The sequence below is a fragment of the Castanea sativa genome, chromosome 7 (genome assembly GCF_040712315.1).
Source record: "Castanea sativa cultivar Marrone di Chiusa Pesio chromosome 7, ASM4071231v1".
In the NCBI taxonomy this organism is placed as follows: domain Eukaryota; kingdom Viridiplantae; phylum Streptophyta; class Magnoliopsida; order Fagales; family Fagaceae; genus Castanea; species Castanea sativa.
Genome location: NC_134019.1, coordinates 33,630,152 through 33,649,985, shown reverse-complemented (window position 1 = coordinate 33,649,985; position 19,834 = coordinate 33,630,152). Strand labels below are relative to the sequence as shown.

The 19,834-nt window shown below is 36.6% G+C and overlaps 1 protein-coding gene across 2 annotated transcripts; it reads right to left on the bottom strand.

The window, feature by feature from the left end:
- Positions 1-12,470: 12,470 nt before the first annotated feature.
- On the bottom strand, positions 12,471-18,340 carry LOC142643824 (uncharacterized). 2 transcript variants are annotated; one of them, XM_075818539.1, is made up of 11 exons: positions 18,226-18,340; positions 17,724-17,796; positions 17,286-17,369; positions 16,588-16,704; positions 15,713-16,132; positions 15,161-15,564; positions 14,497-14,596; positions 14,332-14,391; positions 14,165-14,251; positions 13,822-13,950; positions 12,471-13,246 (listed from the first exon to the last, which is right to left on the bottom strand). In XM_075818539.1, the coding sequence occupies exons 1-11, from the start codon at positions 18,309-18,311 to the stop codon at positions 12,947-12,949; spliced, it is 1,860 nt and encodes a 619-aa protein (XP_075674654.1). In that variant the 5' UTR covers positions 18,312-18,340; the 3' UTR covers positions 12,471-12,946. The 2 variants fall into 2 exon arrangements, with proteins under 2 accessions (XP_075674654.1, XP_075674655.1); XM_075818540.1 differs by lacking the exon at positions 14,165-14,251.
- Positions 18,341-19,834: the final 1,494 nt, after the last annotated feature.

Sequence of the window (19,834 nt, the reverse complement as noted above, 5' to 3'; positions counted from 1 at the left end):
CAGGATAGGCGCCGTTTAACCTTACATATGGCACAAAAGCTGTAATCCCCGTTGAAGTGGGGGTCATCGGCATAAGGAGGGAATTTTTTGACGAAGAAACCAACGACGAACAGCTAAGGATGAACCTGGACTTCTTGGATGAGATAAGAGACGATGCGTCCAGAAGAATGACCAGGTATCAATAGAAGATGTTAGGATACTACAACCAGAGAGTAAAGCTGAAGAGGTTCAACATAGGAGACCTTGTCCTAAGGAAAGTTACGCCTGCAACGAAGAACCCATCCCATGGAAAACTTGGCCTTACCTGGGACGGCCCTTACAAAGTCACCTACTATTCAAGACAAGGAAGCTACCACCTAGAATCTTCGGATGGCAACAAGTTACCTCGTCCTTGGAACGTCAAACACTTGAAGAGGTATCACTAGTAGGAGGATAATCACTTGTAATCGTTGATTAAATTTTTGTTTTACTCTAAAGCAATGCAATAAAGGAATCATTCAGAAGTTATTCAGCCCATAGAATCTCCTCAAAGGCGCTAACAACTCACAATAACATAAATCCTTCAAAGGATATAAGTCTGATGACGAGGCCAAGGACGTAAATCCTTCAAAGGATATAAGTCAAATGACGAGGCCAATGGCATAAATCCTTCAAAGGATATAAGTTTGCTGACGAGGCTAACGACATAAATCCTTCAAAGGATGTGAGTCTAACGACAAAGTCAATAGCATAAGTCCTTTAAACGAGTTATATCTAAATACGAATTCAAAAACGTCACAATGTTGAGGTTAGTACAACAAGGCAGAATTTCTACGAAAAAGAAAAATAGAATTTGCAAGGCCAAGTAAAGACGAAGCTATTTGAATTAGATAGAATGCAGTGTTCAAAAGCATGATGTACAGAAGTAAAAAGCCCAAAAACAATAGGGCACCCAAAACCTTAAAGTGTTTAGAAAATAAATGCAAAGGGCCCCAAAACAGATGGGTAACAAAAAAAGAAAAGAAAAGAGAAGTAGAGTAAACTTTTTTTGGAAGAGCTCAAGCAGCTTGATCATCACCTCCACCACCAGCCCCCTCGTCAACAGTAACTCCAGCAGGCTGTGAGGGGTCCAAGTTTCTTTGTTTTGACACTGCTGAATGCTCTTCCTTTGAGTGTCAGGTACAAAATGCTCCAAAGATGGTTGAAGTGAGATTAACACAATAATTGAAGTAGCAAAAAACTAGATGCTTGTCTTTGTAGTCAAAAGTCGAAACATAGCACAATTGACTGTGAATGTGACTTTGCTTCAACTAATCTTTTGTATGCTAGAAACTAGTTTATTTTGATAGAAAAGCCTTTTTAGAAGATTTAGAAATACCTTTTATTAATCTATATATATCTTAAAGCTGAAGCGTAACATTTATTGTTGCTACGCTCCAGTTGAGCCACATCAGAGTCCACCTCATTATCATTTTCTTTCTAATTTTCCAATAATTTTTTTTAACATTTACTTTTTATTTTATTTTAATATTTACGCTTTTTCCAACATTTCTCCACCCTTACCTTTTCATCTCTCCATTACCCTCTACTTAAATATTATTCTTCTTCTTTTTCTTTATCTCCCCACTACCCTTTACATAAATATTATTCCTCTTATTTCTTTTCATCTTCCTTTATTTTGTCTCTCCTTATTCACACTATCTTACTATAAATTTGTAACTATCTATTCTATTCTATGCATGGTTTTCTCTCACAAAAAAAAGGTTCTCTCTCTCTCTCTCTCTCTCAATTTTTTTATGAATTTTTTATACATTCTTCTATTTATGCCAAATTACTAATCTTTGGGAATCCTTTTTTTTTTCTACACTAGAATCATTATGCTCATTTTCTCACTTAACTTAATTAGATAGTTTGTCGGAATTCAAAAAAAGGTTCTCTCTCTCTCTCTCTCTCCCTCAATTTTTCGATGAATTTTTTATACATTCTTTTATTTATGCCAAATTACTAATCTTTGGGAATTCTTTCTCTCTTTTTTTTTTTTTTTTTTTTTCTACACTAGAATCATTCTGCTCATTTTCTCACTTAATTTAATCGAGTAGTTTGCCGGAATTCAAGTAAAACCAGACAAGAAGGATTTTTACGGCATTGGAGAACGCCTGAATATATACCAGCCAAAAGTTGAAAGTCAGCAAATTAGTGGAGCTATGATTAAGCTTCAAACGGGATTGATGGTATTGCCAATGTTCTTTAATTAGCATCCTTATTTCTATTTCTCTATATATGTTTCCTAGAATTAGTATTAGTCTCATTTTTATTTTCTCTATTATATTCTAGGTAAACCAAGAGTTCTTTAAAACTCCACATTGGTTAATACCATTTAGGTTTGTTTTTTAAATTTTTTTTTCTCTTTAATCGTTAAATGTTATCCTATTTTTGTTCTTTCTTATAACTCTTGCGGGGGGGGGGGGGGGGTAAAAGCTCTTGAATAAACATTTGGGCTTTGGGCCTGATCGGTTGGTACCAGTTTGTTTTAATCAAGGCCTCTAGGCGCACAAGTCAATCTACACTGTAGTAGTCCGAGGAGTTGTCTAAGGAGGAATGTCTCCTCGGACCGGCTCAGCAATGACCCTGGGACTTGCTAAATGGGTTAGAGGCAGAATTCTGGAAGAACTGATGGGTAAGAGGGTGATCCAAGCACCCTTTAGAAGCAGGAACATGTGAGAAATATCTAAGGAAAAAACTGCTACCACCACATTAAAAGCCCTGCATCTACCTCTCTGGCCGCATTAATGGGGAAATGACCTCTGAACAGCAGAATTCAACCTTCCTGCTATTATTTGAAAACTTCAAGAAGGTAGTGGATGGGACAAATATCCAAGGGGAAGATTTGTATGACACGTGGATGAACCAGTGAAGAAGAAGAAGTATATAAGGAGACGAGAGAGGAAAGAGAAGGGGACCTGCTCCTTAGCTGAGAAAAAGAACTAAGAATTGTAATCTTTGGCATAGAAAGACAAGGAATATACAATTTGTCCTCGGCTTACGTCCAAGGAGGTTTCTTTGTTGTATTTATTTATCATTTGCGTAGATTAAGGCATTCTAGCCTGTTGATCAAACTTCCAATATCCCGAACATAGGTTTCAAATCCATACTCTACAAATTTCATTGTATAAGGCTCATTGGGCCTGAGCCCAATACTTGTTTTTGGGTCCGGGTACAATTGTGCACTTACAACTCTAATTAATGTTGATAGTTCTTTTTTTTTTTTGGTTAGTTAAGGTTGATGATTCTTTCTTACTGAGAAAAGAAAAAATTGAAAACAATTGAATTCCGTATAAACCTGTACCTAAAGGGGACATGAGCCTTTGTTTTTTTGATTAGAGACAATATATTAAAGGGGCATATCCTTTGGCCATTTCATTGCATTTCTTAGAGGTTAAAAGATATAACTTGTCATTATAGGAAAACATTTTGGGTGAGGATAACGGCGTCATTTTGTTTGCTCTAAGAGTAACAAAAGATCCTATTATAAAGGAAGCCCACAATCATATCACACGCTTATTACACTAACCATGAGAACAACCCATTATTCTCTCTCACCATGTTTCTACTACATTGCATCTAGCAACCTAAGATTAGAATTTATTCTCAATAGACGACTTGTAGAATCATTCAGTTTTTATAGGAAACTAGCTGCAGACTCACGTAATGCGTGGAAATGTAAATATTATGCAATAAAGTGTAATATATAAAAAGTAACAATTACTTCAAGCATTGTCTTTTTTTCAAAAAAAAGAAGAAGAAGATTTTAACACTTATTTTTTTTAATCTTTTTATCTCTACAAATATACCATTTTAATATTTTTTTTGTGTGTATTTCATTAATATTTTTTAAGGTGAACCATATTCTTCTAACTTTGTTGTAGTGTGTTACATTTACTTAATATGCAACTCATCTTTTAAGGAATAAGGAAATTATCACAATAATAAAAAATCATCACAAAATTACAATGTTAACCTAACCAAAATTAAAGTAAAACTAAAGAAATAAAAAAAAATAGAATTTATGATAATTTATTAGTCAAAAAATTGGTAGGCATATTCAAATTCCTATTTCCAAAAACAACTAAGTATTAATCCAAACTAAAATTCAATCAAAATTATAAAAGGGAAAGAAAAGACTTTCTGATGGGAAATTAAAAAAACACAATACTAAAACACATATTAATATTTTTTAAGGTGAACCATATTCTTCTAACTTTGTTGTAGTGTGTTACATTTGCTTAATATACAACTCATCTCTTAAGGAATAAGGAAATTATCATAATAATAAAAAATCATCACAAAATTACAATGTTAACTTAACCAAAATTAAAGTAAAACTAAAGAAATAAAAAAATATAATTTATAATAATTTATTAGTCAAAAAATTGGTAGGCATATTCAAATTCCTATTTCCAAAAAAAAACTAAGTATTAATCCGAACCAAAATTCAATCAAAATTATAAAAGGGAAAGAAAAGACTTTCTGATGAGAAATTAAAAAAAACACAATACTAAAACACATATTAAAAAAAACCCATCAATCTCAATTAGAGTTATAAGAAAGAACAAAAATCTTTTATGTGCAATTGTTCTCTTTATTGGTATTTATTGTTATATATTTTATTTTTACTTTTTTTTCCTTCTCATCATATGTTATTCAACATTTAAATTTAGTCACATCTTCCACATCATTAAATTATTTATATTTTCTCTTTTTTTTTTTAATAATTAAACATGGATTTTTTTTTTTAAAATTCAAATAAATAAGATTATCCCTAAAAAATTGTACTTTTTTTTATTTTTTATTTTTTTTATACATTTACACTTTGTCCAAGCTTTTTCCTTACCTTTATCTTTTCATCTCCCCACTACCTTTTACCTTAATATCACTATTTATCTCCCCACATCTTCTATATCATTAAATTATTTATATTTTTCTCTCCTTTTTATTTAAAAAAATTAAAATTTTAAAGTTTTACTTAAATTCAATAAATAAAAGTGTCCTTAAAAAGTGAAGTAATACTAAGGACACACTCATTCTCAAACCCAATATATCAAAGAAAAAATACAATACAAAATAAATGCCAATTGGGAAACACTAAATTTTTTTTAAAAAATAATGAGGATATCAAACCAAATATAATATAAAGAAACTAATAGTTATGGATATACTAACTTAAGGGTAACCACCGCGCACCCTTGGTGCGGTGGTCACTTCACAAGTATAAGTATTTGTGGGGTGTGAGGGGGTAAGGGCCGGGGTTTAAGTCTCCAAGAAAGAGCTTCACTTAGATTAGGCTAGAATAGAAATTCTATCTTGTATATAAAAAAAAAAAAATCAACTGTTACATTCACTTAAAAAATTGAATCAATAATCAATAATTAAACACAATCATAGCAAGCCAAAGGCCTTGTAGCTAAATTGACACCTCCCCATGTACAAAGTGCATGGGGGTCTAGGGGGAAAAGGGTTCGAGCTGCGGGGCTAGCAGGATGTTGTAATTATTTCTCAAAAAAAAAAACACAATCATAGCAATACATGTAAACTTAAAACTAGTCAAACTCTAATTCATGACTAAAAAGAGATGTTCTCATGTAATAATAGAAATTACATAAGAAATAAAGTTAGAAAATTTAAAAATCCCTTTTTTGACATTTCATTTAACTTTATATATATATATATATATAATTTTCATACACAATTACATTTATAAATCTAATAAACAATGCTACATCTCATTTTAACACCTTTGTTATGAAAATCATTAGCCAGTAAATATATAATAATAGTAAAAAAAGTTATAAATGAAATTATGAAAAAATGTGATAAAACTAATTAGCTACTAATGGTAAATGATAAATTTGACCAACTCCATGACGTCCAAAGAAGTCGTCCAGAGAATGAAGATGTATCCCGCATAAGAAGGTCGTCCATGTGAGGATAACCACCCGTGAGAAAGTCGTCCATAGAAAGACGACCTGCTGTGGAAACAAGGTATGCTCGTCAGGGAGGCTCCTAGACGAGCCCCTGTTAGGAAAAATGAGAAGGTTGTCTATAGAAGGACGACCTTCCCTGGGAACAGGGTACGCTTGTCAGGGAGGCTCCTGGATGAGCTCCTAACACTTAGGTGAAATCCAAGTTAAGTGCAATAACTCCTTATCACATGAATAACTTCCAGTGACAGTTATATGAAAAAGTGTAACTCCTAAACGGTTGTGGAGGTTATCTTTGAACCCTCAGACCTCCTCAAATATAGGAGAGTTTACAAGTCTAATAACCGTTTCCAGGGTGCACTATATAAACACCTATTCAGACCAGACAAAGATACGTTTTTACATTTCCTGAAAAGTTGGAACTCCAAAAATATAGAGAGAAAACTAACTTTGCCATCAGAGAGTTCTTGGGCGGCAACCCCGGTCACTTTTGATCATTGTTCTTTCTTTTTCAGGCCATCAAGACAACTAGTAGTCCTCAAAAATCCAAAGTATCCATGTGTCTACTCATATTTACTGTTGTGTTCTTACTACTACTATGGTGTGTTTTAAGAATAAAAAGTGCACTAGTTCTTAAACTTTTGCACCGTCCACAAACACGTTTGTGAAAGGCGAGTTTATATATGTAAAAGTATTTTCCTAAGTATTTTCCTAAGGCACTAGCTTCTAAGCAGGTGCCATATTTGTGAACAATGTTTATATGATAACATAGTTTGAATTTCTAATGTATTTCATGCATAAATCTAATTTCCATAATAGTACCCACAAGGAGGCAAAAGCCTAAGACGAATGAAAATTTCTGGACGCAGGGATGTAATGTTTATAAGCTTTCCTCAAAATGAGGATAAAGCAAAGAAAAATAAGCTAAGGCCTACTCGTTTGAAAAACAGAAGGACGAGAAAAGGGCATATAGCGAAGCATTAGAGTCCATGGACGAGCATCTAGCCAAGATGCTCCAGTGTTCTAGGACGAGTCAAGCATTAGAAACGTCTTGATGAAAGACGAATGCCAATTGCCTAGCCTATGGACGAGAAAAAGATTGGTGAAACCATCACTGCCACTCTAAGGATGAATCATACTTGTAAAAATTGTTGAATGACAAATGAGTCATCCATATGCAAACAGGTCGTCCATAGAAAAAGCGTGTGGACGAACCTCTTACATCGTCCATAGACAAAGTGCGTGAACGAACCTCTAACATTGTCCATAGGAAAAGCATATGGACGACCCTCTAATACTTAGGAGTATACAGATCTCATAAAAGCCAGTAGCATAAGTGGTATATATATATAAAACTCATCCATGCAACAATATGTTCAATAATTAGACAAATAATGTAAATAAACATTCATAAGTCAAAGTTTTAAAGGGTAGACGACTACCGTCCAAAAACCCTTATAAAGAAAATGCCTAAGAGGCAATTGTTTATAAACTCATCCCAATTTCCTGGACGAGCAAATTGTTCTTGAATAAATTTCAAATGGTCCCAGACTATGGACCTTACAAAAAAAGAAAAAAAAAAGAAAAGGAAGAAAGGAACTAAGATAAACTTTTTCTGATACAAATTTACTGAGGGTCGTCTCTAGCCTTAGGCTTGTCCTGGGTAGGTTGCGTGGTGGCATCGTCCTCAACATTAACATCCTCTGAGCTCGTTTGGAGGAGAGAGCTAGCAGAGCCACCAAGGTGAAGTTTGATGGGGCTGAAATCTACCTCGGGGAAGCGTTCAACAGCGTCCATGCAGAAGTCTTCGAAGCCAGCAGCATAGCTCCTGTCCAACAGGTTAGTGAACTGGTTGGAAGCTTTGAATTCCTCCACAACTACCTTTTTGGCATCCTTGAGAAGGGTACCAAGTTCGTCCCTCTTTTGAAAATGATCCAGACAAGTGTCCTTCTCGACGATGTCAACCCTCAGCTCCTCGACAAGATTTTTTAGCTCCTTAACCTTGTCCTTAGCTTTGCCTGCTGCCTCAGCCCAGTTTCTACAGTCGTCCTTGACCTGCCGTAACTTTGTCTCAAGCTTAGCCCTCTCCTTGTCTATCTCTGTGGCTTGTCTAGACGCTACTATGAACTTTGACATGGCTTATACAAACGATTAAAAGTCCAATTAAAAAAAAAAAAAACAAAAACAATGGCCACAGTAAAATGACAGGACGAGGTAAAAGATATAATTACATACCTTGAAGAGGTCATGGACAGCAGAGTGCTCAAACTCCTTCAAAGACATATCATAGCAAGCAGCCACGTCCTCCTCAATCACAGATTTTTCAAACCTCTCCCAGGCTAAGTCCTCATTTTCAACCATATTCATGGGAACTTTAGGACGAGGCTGAGACGAAGCACGAGTGACGACCTTGGAAGGGGTAACATCAGTAGGCTCAGGTATTTCCACATCAAGGACTTGGGCGGGAGGCACTTGGGAGACAGAAGGGGTAGTGCCTGGCTTAACAATCTCGGGCTTAGACGACCCGTGTCTTGCCTTCTTGTGCCCTCGACGACTGGGAAGATCCTCTAAATTTAGATTTTTAGACAGGTTCTTCCTCTTATCCCCACTGGCAGGACGAGGTTAAGACTCCCCAATGGCAGGATGAGGCTGAGACTGAGCCTCTGGCCTAACAACCTTGTCCATTATCTCCTTCCCCTTGTTCTCCTTCATGGTAGTCATTCCTACAGAGAAAATTGTTAGAATCACTCCTAAAAATGACAAAAGGATCACTCAAAGTAAAAAAATTACATCTACAGACAGTAAGGTCGTGGGCTGTGGCTTCAAGGGAAGGCTCAAGACCAAGTCCCCAGGTAGCGAGGCGTTGAAGAGTAACCAAGGAGTGGAAATCCCTCTTAGGGTGAAGACGAGCTTTTTGAATGCGTCCAAGGTAGAACTTGTTCAAGGACGGTCGTCTAATGCCTGCAAGAAAGAGAGTTGGAGTTAAATAATTATAAAACGACATGCGATAAGGATAACGCAATAGTAATAAACATACCTTCAGGACAAAGGTTTCCTAACTCTCAAGTATATGGGGCAAATCGATCCCTGCCAACCTCAACAGGGTGTCCTGCCCAGAAATCTGAGATGAAGAAAAACTCCATCTTCCAGTTCCTATCTGACGTAACCAAAGACTTTATAATCCTACAGTTTCTCCCTCTGGCTGTGAATTGATAAAAATCACGGGATTGGCTAATTTCAGAAGGCTTGTAACAATAAAGGAACTTGTCCACGGTGAGAGGACAATCCCCTTCAAACACCTCTCTCCACAAAATTTGCATAGAGACGACTAGTCTCCACGCATTGAGGTTGAATTGACACAACCCTAAACCTAACCTAGTGAGTAATTCCCTAGCAAAAATGTTAAGAGGCAACCTAAGACCTCCTAAAAGATAGGCCTCATAAACTCCAACACCAAAATGAGGTTGATACCAACTCCTAAGAGACACTAACTTCTTGTCGTCTGTCTTAAAAGGGACTCCCACAGCGCAACTATAAATGGTTTCTACCTCGTCCTGAGGAACAGACGGGGGAGCACTCAACAGACCAGCCCCAGACCCAGACGCTGCTCTCATCCTAAGTTGTTCTTGAAGGACTTCTAGAGTAACCCCAAGAACCCCAGAAGTATACTCCTCGTCCGTGGTATTCTCCCCACTACTACTATCACTGCTAGAACCACTGTAGCTAATATTCGTCTATCTCTTTTTTAACACTATTACTAGACGAAGAAACGACAATTTCAGACATTTTGGAAACTTAAGGAAAACCTAAAGACGAGTGTAAAGAAGATACTTGGCTCTAGACGGAGGAAAAGTAGGGACGCTGGAATACTTCTAGATGAGGCGATGGATGAGAAATGTCAAAGAAGAAAATTTGAGAAATGCAGGGGGTACGAGGGGAATTCCACTATTTATAGGCGTTGAAAAATGGTATCTCAAATTACGTGACCAACCAGGAAGCGCCACGTGGCATTTTCCTCGAAAACTTGAATTGACGTGACAGATCGCCAATGAAATTGTGACGCATGGCACACTCTGAGACCATAGAACTCAATCACTAAGATTGTGACACCTGGAGTAGCATATGATCAACAACATGAAGACACGCGTTCAGAGAACAACAGTAGGTCCTCCAATGCTCTGGACGACCTTCAAACGCTCTGGACGACCTCCTGGACAAGGGGGCAACTGATGGTAAATGATAAATTTGACCAAATCCATGACGTCCAAAGAAGTCGTCCAGAGAATGAAGATGTATCCCACACAAGAAGGTCGTCCATGTGAGGATAACCGCCCGTGAGAAAGTCGTCCATAGAAGGACAACCTGCTGTAGGAACAAGGTATGCTTGTCAGGGAGGCTCCTGGATGAGCCTCTGTTAGGAAAAATGAGAAGGTCGTCTATGGAAGGACAACCTTCCCTAGGAACAGGGTATGCTCGTCAGGGAGGCTCCTGGACGAGCTCCTGACACTTAGGTGAAATCCAAGTTAAGTGCAATAACTCCTTATCACATGAATAACTTCCAGTGACAATTATATGAAAAAGTGTAACTCCTAAACGGTTGTGGAGGTTATCTTTGAACCTTCAGACCTCCTCAAATATAGGAGAGTTTACAAGTCTAATAACCGTTTCCAAGGTGCACTATATAAACGCCCATTCGGACCAGACAAAGGTACGTTTTTACATTTCCAGAAAAGTTGGAACTCCAAAATTATAGAGAGAAAACTAACTTTGCCATCAGAGGGTTCTTGGCCGGCAACCCCGGTCATCTTTGATCATTGTTTTTTCTTTTTCAGGCCATCAAGACAGCCAGTAATCCTCAAAAATCTAAAGTATCCAGCCAACTGATTTCCTTCGTATCATCAGCTACTATCATTATAAAACAGTAGTCTATGATTTTACAAATCTAAAGAAGTGGAATATATAGAGTTTACTTAAGGTATATGTAAAGATTCATATTAAAATAAAGATATGTAAAGGTTAAAAAAATGTATATTCTATAAGTAAATAAAAAGGTATATGTAAGGTTTTTATTAACTTAAAAGAAAATGAAAAATCAATTATTAATAAGAAGAAGAAGAAGAAGAAGAATAATAATAATAATAATAATAATAATAATAATAATAATAATATAGGGTAATTACAGTCCCCTTCCTTAAGGTTTGAAGAAATGACACTCTTCCCCAAACTTGAAAGGAAAAAATATTTTCACCTTTTACATTCGTTTGACTAAACTTTGTTAAATTAATATTAAAATATTGTGTACTAACTTGCTTGTGCTTAAGGTAGGTTCCAAAATTATCTTTAATTTTAAAATTAAATTCTCTTATTTTAAAATTTTAAATTAAAGTGTATTTCAAAATATTAAGTAATGTCTTGTGCTTTTTTTCCCCCTTTTCTTTTTCCAATGAGTTATGGAGAGTCTTGCCATTTCAAATGTTTTGGTACTTTATAAATTTGTATTTTAATTTTAAAGTTATGAGTAATGTCTTTACTAACCATGGTTAAACATTTATAAACAGATTCTTAAATAAATTTAAAATATTTTGTTATTAATATAAACAAAATGGGAGAGTGTTATTACTTATTACCCCAAATATATTTAATAAGATCACCCTAAAAAAAAGTTATCTCGCACAATGCTCGGGTCTGTGACTAGTTTTCATTAAGACTATGATCATAACAAGTCCCACTTTTTAGTCACTTTAATACTAAACTCACTACCTCCCAGATTAATCAGTTTAGGCCTTGCTAGAAGCAATCTTTTCTCTTTGTGTGCAAGGCATTTAGGGTCTGCCGGACTGCCTAATGATCTTTAAAAAAGATTAAACTATTTGTACAAGACTTCAGTGCAACTGGAAGGTCACATTCCTGAAGACACTTACTGAATTTGTGCAATAAGCAAATGTGAAGGGCATCTTGGACCAGGCTAGTTGATTAAACTCTGCTCCAAACATGGTTGAAGTAAGATTAACACAGCAACTTAAGTAGCAAAAATCTAGACGCTTGTCACTGCAGTCAAAACTCAAAACTCAAAACATGGCATCATTAGTGTTCAAAACCATCTGATCAGTTTCTTCCCCTCAGGTTTGGATATGCCAATCACCTAAGTAAAGGGCAATTCAAACGTCCACTTTTCTCAAGGGACTTTGACCTACTTCAACCAATATTTATACTATCACATACATAGATTTCAATACTCAAGGTACACACTTAAGCTAGTAAGAGAAATTCTTGATATCACATATATTATATACAAATAGTCTAATGTAACATTATTGTTTTAAATTATAAATACATTGCTATGGAACACGCGTAGGATTAAACCCATGACCTCGATCTCACCTTAAGGGTAGGAGGTGCCATTTGATTCAAAGACCATCCACAACTCATCTCTGACATTCATTCAGCATTTTTTACAAATAGGCCAGAAAAAAAAAATGAAATATAGCCAGACAGCATCAAGACATCTTTCTGAACACTAATGAGATACTTTACATTACAAAATCCAGTCAAATAACAATCATATTACAATTACTACATGCTACCACTCTATCAACCTATCCCTCACTGCTTTCATTTTTTTGTACATGAATACCTATCAAAGAACTTGCCAAGATGACTGGGAATGACAGCCAAATCACAACCTCTCCACTCAACGAAGACAGATGATCAAACAAGTCCAAGTTTGAAATTTCTTCTGATCGAAAAAACAATTCGTTTGATGTATTTTTTAAATATTCTCAAGCTCAAAAATTTTGACCTTCTTTGATCATCATTACCATTCGTTTTTCTTGCCAAGGTCCAGCTATGATTCAACTGTCATTCTGAACTAACTAAGCTAGCTGCACTTGCTCACATTTAGAGGAACAAAAATAGCCATAAAGGCTAAAACAAACTGGAATACCTGCCACATACTATGAATCTTGAGCATTTATTTTGCTACGACATTGTCAAGCCAACTCTTTTGACAGCATATAGCGGAAAGTAAATTTGTGAGGGGTCCACTCAATTCCCTTCCAAGTTCTTTTGTGCCGACACTGCTGAATGCTCTTCCTTTGAGTGTCAGGTACAAAATGCTCAATCATCTGCACCAAATCACCTGAGCACAAACCTGAGTCCTTTGCAAAAGACTCCACTATCTTTGGTAGAAGGATTTTCTGATCCTTATGTATGCTGAAGGTCGATTGAATGTACTCTTCTTTCGCAACTTCCAGCTCCTCAAATACTCTCTTGGAAGGGTATATGCGTACCTAAATAAAGAACAGTCAATGAGAAAGATCCTAGGATAAAATTGAATGCTATAAAATAACAAATCTCATTTCCATTCCTGTCATGCTATATTCAGTCCAAGTGATTTTATTAAATGCCACCCAACTTAGACCCTATATTCGGCTCAGCTTTGACAAATTCATTGTCAATGAGTGTCAACCTACTGGGACCTACAAGGTAGGCCATTTAGACAACCATTTCAACATTCAGTTGTGTGGTGGAGTCATATGAGGTATGACTTCAGCTTAGGCATATGATTTAAATTTGCAGCTTCTGGAATTATTTGAAAATCCAAAACAGAGAAGCAAGTTACAAAGTAATAACAATGTGTCATGTAAGCAAGTAATTCATTCAATGCCATTGAAGAAACTTTTGTATTATGCCCACGAGTCTGGACTTTCAGAATATTAAACGATCTTAATTATATGGGAAAAAAATTGAAGTCAACATCAGATTTGTTAATTCTGGATGAACTTCAAGAAATATTTGTTTGCAATTAAAATCATTTTCCAAGGAGACAAATAGTATAATGAACACTGTCAGGATGTAGGTCTACCGCAGGATCAGAATAGCTTCCAGAACAAAGTGCTAAATGTAGAAGAGGTTCAGGGTGCTCAATTGCATATGCTTTCCGTGCATCTCCAACCTTGAATTTTGTCTTTGAGGAAAACAACAGCCACAACCACTGGCAGAAAAAGTGAGCTAAATCAGTCCTAATCAAGTAGGAGGTATAAAAATTCCAATCATAAGTGCATAACAACATGTTGAGCCCAGCAACTAATCTCTACCAGATAAACAGGATCATAAGTACACACAGGGTTTTTTTTTTTTTTGAGATTAAACAGCGAGTACAAACAGGTTTTTAATCTTTTGATATTAATATCAGGAATGGGATTTACTTGTCCTGGATGAGGCAATTGACATCCCAGGATAGAGCTTTGTATCATGTCTACACTTATGGTGTGACCCCCAATATTAAATGCAGCCTGCATCAGGCACAAGCTTATGTAAGCAACTTATACACCATTTTCCCCCCTTCAGAAAATACCAGAGAAGTACTACTCACCTTAAGTAGTACAGACATTCTGTTAAGATTATTCTGTGGAATCCCATAGACCAAAAATGCCTGTTGGACAATAGACAACAAATGGGTTGGTTATCCTTACAGACTCAAGCAAAATAAGAAAAACAGAAACATGAGATTTAGGGTTTCTTGGCTATAGGAATTTACATGCATTATTAGTGCATTGTGGACATTAATCCAAAAGGCTAGCTTCTCCTCATGTCTCATCTTTCTAGGATCAACTTCTTCCAATTGAGAAACAAGTGACCTGCAAGGGAATGGTTCTTTAGCCTCATTAGTATTTGCAAGGAAATTGTTATGAGAGCAGAGGTTATGATGCCTGAAAGTCAACAATATCATCACACTTCACAAAAAAATTCCCAACAAAAAACCTTCTTTTCATTTAATGCATTAGAAGATTCTGTAGTGCTAATACTAAGAGGCAACTATTCGAAACCAAGAATAAAACAAAGGAATCACTTTTTAATGCTGATTGTACATCTTCAGAAAGCATTAACCATGAAAATATTTAAACATACTGTATAAGTACAACACACTAATGCAAATTGCAAATCACTGAGAAAACTGCTGCTGACACAAAGGTAGAGCTCAAGTCAGCTTAGTGTTGCATCAAACTATAGCATATTGGTCCAAAGAACCATATTTCCATGATGCTCATTTTGTGCTGATTAGAATTTTGGTTACCAATTTCCTATTCCTTTTTGTGTTCTTTTTAGATACCAGATGGAGCATAAAGCAAGCAAGACCCACTGAAAGTAGACCAAATAGCATGACAAAGGTTATGGGGATTGTTACAGTAAGAAAGGCTCACCTAAATCTTCGTAGCATGTGTTCAATTTCTCTTAACTTCTGACGATCTCTACATATCAGCTGCACCTTTGCCATGGTGCAGTAAGGTGCACTGAACTCTTTTGATCCCTCAATGTGGAAAGGGTTATCAAAGTTTGAATTGAATGATGAAAAATTCTTGCACTGTGAGTTCCCCTTGTCACTCTGACCTTGTGAAGAATATTTATTTAGTGATGATGATAATGCAATAGGGAAAGAAGGGTAGTCATGATTGATCAAAGGTGGGTCTGCAAGTTCACAATATATGGCTGAAATGCACTTAATCATCTCCTCAGAAAGCCAATTTGGTGTCCCTGGTATATGATTTGAGATACAGGTCCCAAGATGCTCCGCCAGACTTACACTGGAAGTAGTAGTCTGAGCTTGCTGAAGAGATAACATTTGAAGCCACAAATTAGCTACACCCATATTGTCATTCAAGCCAACTATAGGCACTACTGATTAGTAGAATACTGTACAAGGAAAATGTTAATGGCATCTTGGCTACTATACTAATATTTGCATAGAAAGTTACCTCCAGCATTGACAAAGGTAGGGAATGGTACAGGCCTACACCTTTATTTAAAAATTTCATAGGAGGAGAACCTCTAGTTAAACAAGCTGAACGCTGAGAAAGTGACAAGTGGCTGCGATGAATACTAGAATCCAGCTGCTTTTGTGTCCCCCAAATGTCATTGCACTCCTGTAGTGGATTGCCAATTGAATTTTGAGGCAACATATGATGAGTGGAGTGGGTGGCTGAATCTTCTTTCTCTGACATAATATCATATTCAGGTAGTTTTTGAAACATTTCTTTGTTCAATCTTCCCTCCACAGTTGACTCAGATGATTTTTGTTGATCAAATTTTTTCCGATACAAAGAAAGAAGATATTGTTCCAAATACACAACTTCTAGTTCTAACACTGTAATTTCCGTGATCAGTTCTTGGGCAGGCTGATGTCAAGAAAAGGAATTATCAAATAATTGTTAGAAGCAAGATTAGCAGAGTCAAATGTGCCAAATACTAGAACTAATTCAAGCAATTAGCATATTATTGGAAAAATTGTAAATATAAGCACCAAGCCTCAAGCTCTGTTGTTTCTCCATTTCAAATTTTATTGAGGATTTGCCAAAGTCCCAAGTTGACAAGTAAAGAGACCATTATTTACTTTTGCTTGGCTATATCTAATGCATCTTTCAGCTTGACATATTTTCTTTTCTTGTTCAAATTCTTCGAGTAACAGAAAGGAGTGTTTCACAAATGAAGTTCTCTGGAATTTCTTCTGCACATGCTAACTAATAAAGAAAAACACACAGAAAATTCATCCCGATAAACAATGTAGTGATCAAAGTATGTGATCTACGGGCAGCTGTATCACAACAAATACACATTTTACAAGAGAAATTACCTTGGGGACTGAGTTATCTATCATAGCATCATGTGAAAGAGGCTGATAACTTAATGCCTTCTCTAATACACGCCGTACCACAAATTGGTCATGTAATTGTCTTTGAAGCTGCAGAACCTACACAAGAGAGAGATGTAAAGGTATAGTAAGTAAGTAAATAACTCAATGGATTCGGATTAGGAGGACATCTGATCTTGATCATGCAATTGAAGCTTGACTAACTATACATAGCAAGGACACTCCTATATTCAAGTCCTTTTTACATTCTGCCTCAGCCACCTTATATTTGGGCACTGAAATTCCAGTTTCCTTGTAGCTAATTAGTTGTATCACATTTCACTGCTTTGGGTATGGGAGGTGTTTATCAATAATCTGGGTCCAGTCTAGACTAACTATTTTACATATGGCATAATGCGGTTATTTGAGATTGAAAATGTACCCATCCCTTCCATGTATAATGTATTTATGTATTTCCCATGCAATCATAGTGTTGGCTGCAGGAAGCCAAAAGTGAAGCACAATATAAGATGTCCTTTTATGGGATTCTCAATTTCACAAAGATTAAGAACAAATGGTTAATGGAGTATTGAGTGCAAAAATGTCTTATTCAGTAACCAGATGTTGCATTATATTTGTCAAAACTCAAAAGTGTCTTAAATAAGCCACAGTGATGAGTTCACATAAGTAAAGATATATACCTCTTGCTTCAAAGAACTTTGAATGTCACTGTTAGGGGGTTGTTTCTTCTTGGCTTCAATACAGGCCTTAGGTTGTCCGAATTCCTTTTTTGAAAAAGAAAAAAATGGATTATAATCATTATGGGAAATTATAATAGCAAAAAAATTAGACCAAACTTGTAAATGAGCAGGGAATTAATTATGACTTCTGAATGAGTGCTCAGGACCTATCTAATATGACTGCTTTCTCTAGTAAATGTCAACAGAAAATTACAATATATATGCAAAAAAATAGTTTGTACAATGGTTGTAAACTCATAATCAAAGTGGACACTGCACCATAATAAGGGTATCTAGGGGGCAGAGTAAAATTAACTTCTGGTTTAGTAGAAGAAGCCCTTACCAAAATGTTCAAGAATTAGGAAAGCAAGGTGCAAAACAGAGAATTTAACCTCATACCATCTTAACTCGATATGGAGATTCAGAGATGCTATTTGATTTGTCTTCCTTGAGTTTTCTTTTAATTGGATCACTGTCATTGTGAAGGAACAAAATAAGTCACTAGGCAATGCAGCAAAATATGTTATGAAAGGTTAAATGACATTTTGTCTTTGAATGTACTTGCAGGCAAGCAAAAAAGGAAGTCCTTTTATTTTATTATGAACGTGATAAGGAGGAGTTAATATTTCTCACCTTGACTGAAACAGAAGAATTTTTTTCCAAAGGTTTATTTACATAAATGAAAATAAAATCAGTTGAATTCTTAAGAGAACCGAAAAGGCAAAGTATCTAACAGTTAATGGGGTTTGCTAGTGAAAAATATCTAAAAACTTATTGAGAGCTTTGGTGGCACACTTTCTTAGTTACACAAAGACAGCAGCAGTTGAGCCTACATTGGTACACAGAATATGAAAATGGACAAGCTAAACAAAAATGACGATAATGAAACACATGAAGCTACCTCATAGAACGCTTGTGTCTTGAAACTTTTACTTCCATGAAGTCGAATGGCTTCAAACTAGAAACCCGCCACTTTATTTCATGCATGACAGTATCAAAAGTGGCTTTAACCACACGGTTTAAACATTCACTGAAACAACATTAGTGCCAGCAGATACTACCATCAGATATTGACAAAGTTACTAAACAGGAAAAAGAACAGCATGACAGATGCATCCAAAGAACATTAATTGTAACAGAAAAAACTTTGCATATAAGCAACCTAGTACACATTGATGGAATGAGACTACTCACGGGTGTGTGTTTTTGAAAAGCTCAACAAAATCTAGTGGTTAAGGACCAAATGGGTTCTCAGATATATGTAATTCAAATCAGGGAAAACAACCCCATTTGTCCTTTTGATATGCAAGACCTAAGAAATATAGTGCAAGGATAACATCGTAAAGTATATGTGCTAGTGCTACATATAGTACAAAATACTTAAAAAGGGTGGTTATTTTTTTGACTAGTGCCTTGTCTAAGAGAGTTATACCACCTTTGACGCTTTTGCAATGGTGGGCTTTTTGTATTGCATTAAAAGAAGTAAGACAGTTCGTGGCTTTTGATTGAAGATGATGTGCAAAAGTAAAACTCGGCCATTTAAATAGGACGATGCTGGCAGCAGCGACTTCCGCAGCTTCCATCTCCTTCTCCACGGCCTCGGGGTCCAGGTTGTCCAGATCCATCCCAGGGTTGTACATGGCTAAGTACCTCCTCAACAACTCAAAGCCCTTGAAGTACCAGCCTAGGAGGACGCCGTTAAACTCATCGGTTTGCTGAAAGGCCTGCACCGCCTCGTCCCCAGCCTTAGAAGTCTCGCGCTTAGCTGGCTGGAGCTGTTTGTCTTTCTGCTCCGTCAGTAGCTTCTCCGCCTTTAGCTCGTCAGTCAGGGTTTTGATCTGTTCCTTTATCCAGTTCCCGTTGTCCTTTGCCGCTATCAAATCCTTCCTCAAAGTGGAGCCTTCAGCTTCTAGGACATCGACCTTGGAGTTGGCCATGACGACCTTTTCCTCACTAGTCAAGTACTCAGTAGTAAGGTGGATGGCCTCTCCACGGACCTTAAACAAAAAATATAACTACAATAAGGAACAGAACAAGGACCATTTCGAAAAAGAAAATCTTTGTGACAAGGACAAAGTTCTAGAATGTACCTGGACGAGCTTATGGATGTGACGACTCACGAACTCGTGAGAAGCACAAAGTTCAGACCTTTCAATTCCTCAGGAGTAATGACGTTGTGAGCCCTCTCCATTGCAGTGGCAGCATCGTCCCAGACGTTGGAGTCAACCTTGCTTTTTCCCTTGTCGCTACCACAAGCCCTCTTTGGACGAGGAGTGATCTCCTTGAAGGAGGCAGCAGGAGAAGCAGCCTTGGGGTTAGAAGCAATGGGAGTAGACGCGGTGGTCTCCACGACCTCCTTCGCTACCCTGGGGCGTTTTTGAGCAAGGCTGGATAGGGGTTCGTTCTTCTTGGCCCTTAGCTTAGCATATAACTCCTAATTAAATTTGGTCGTCATTTCTACAAAATATCACCACAAACAGGATGTTAGCAATAAAATTGGAAGGAGGAGG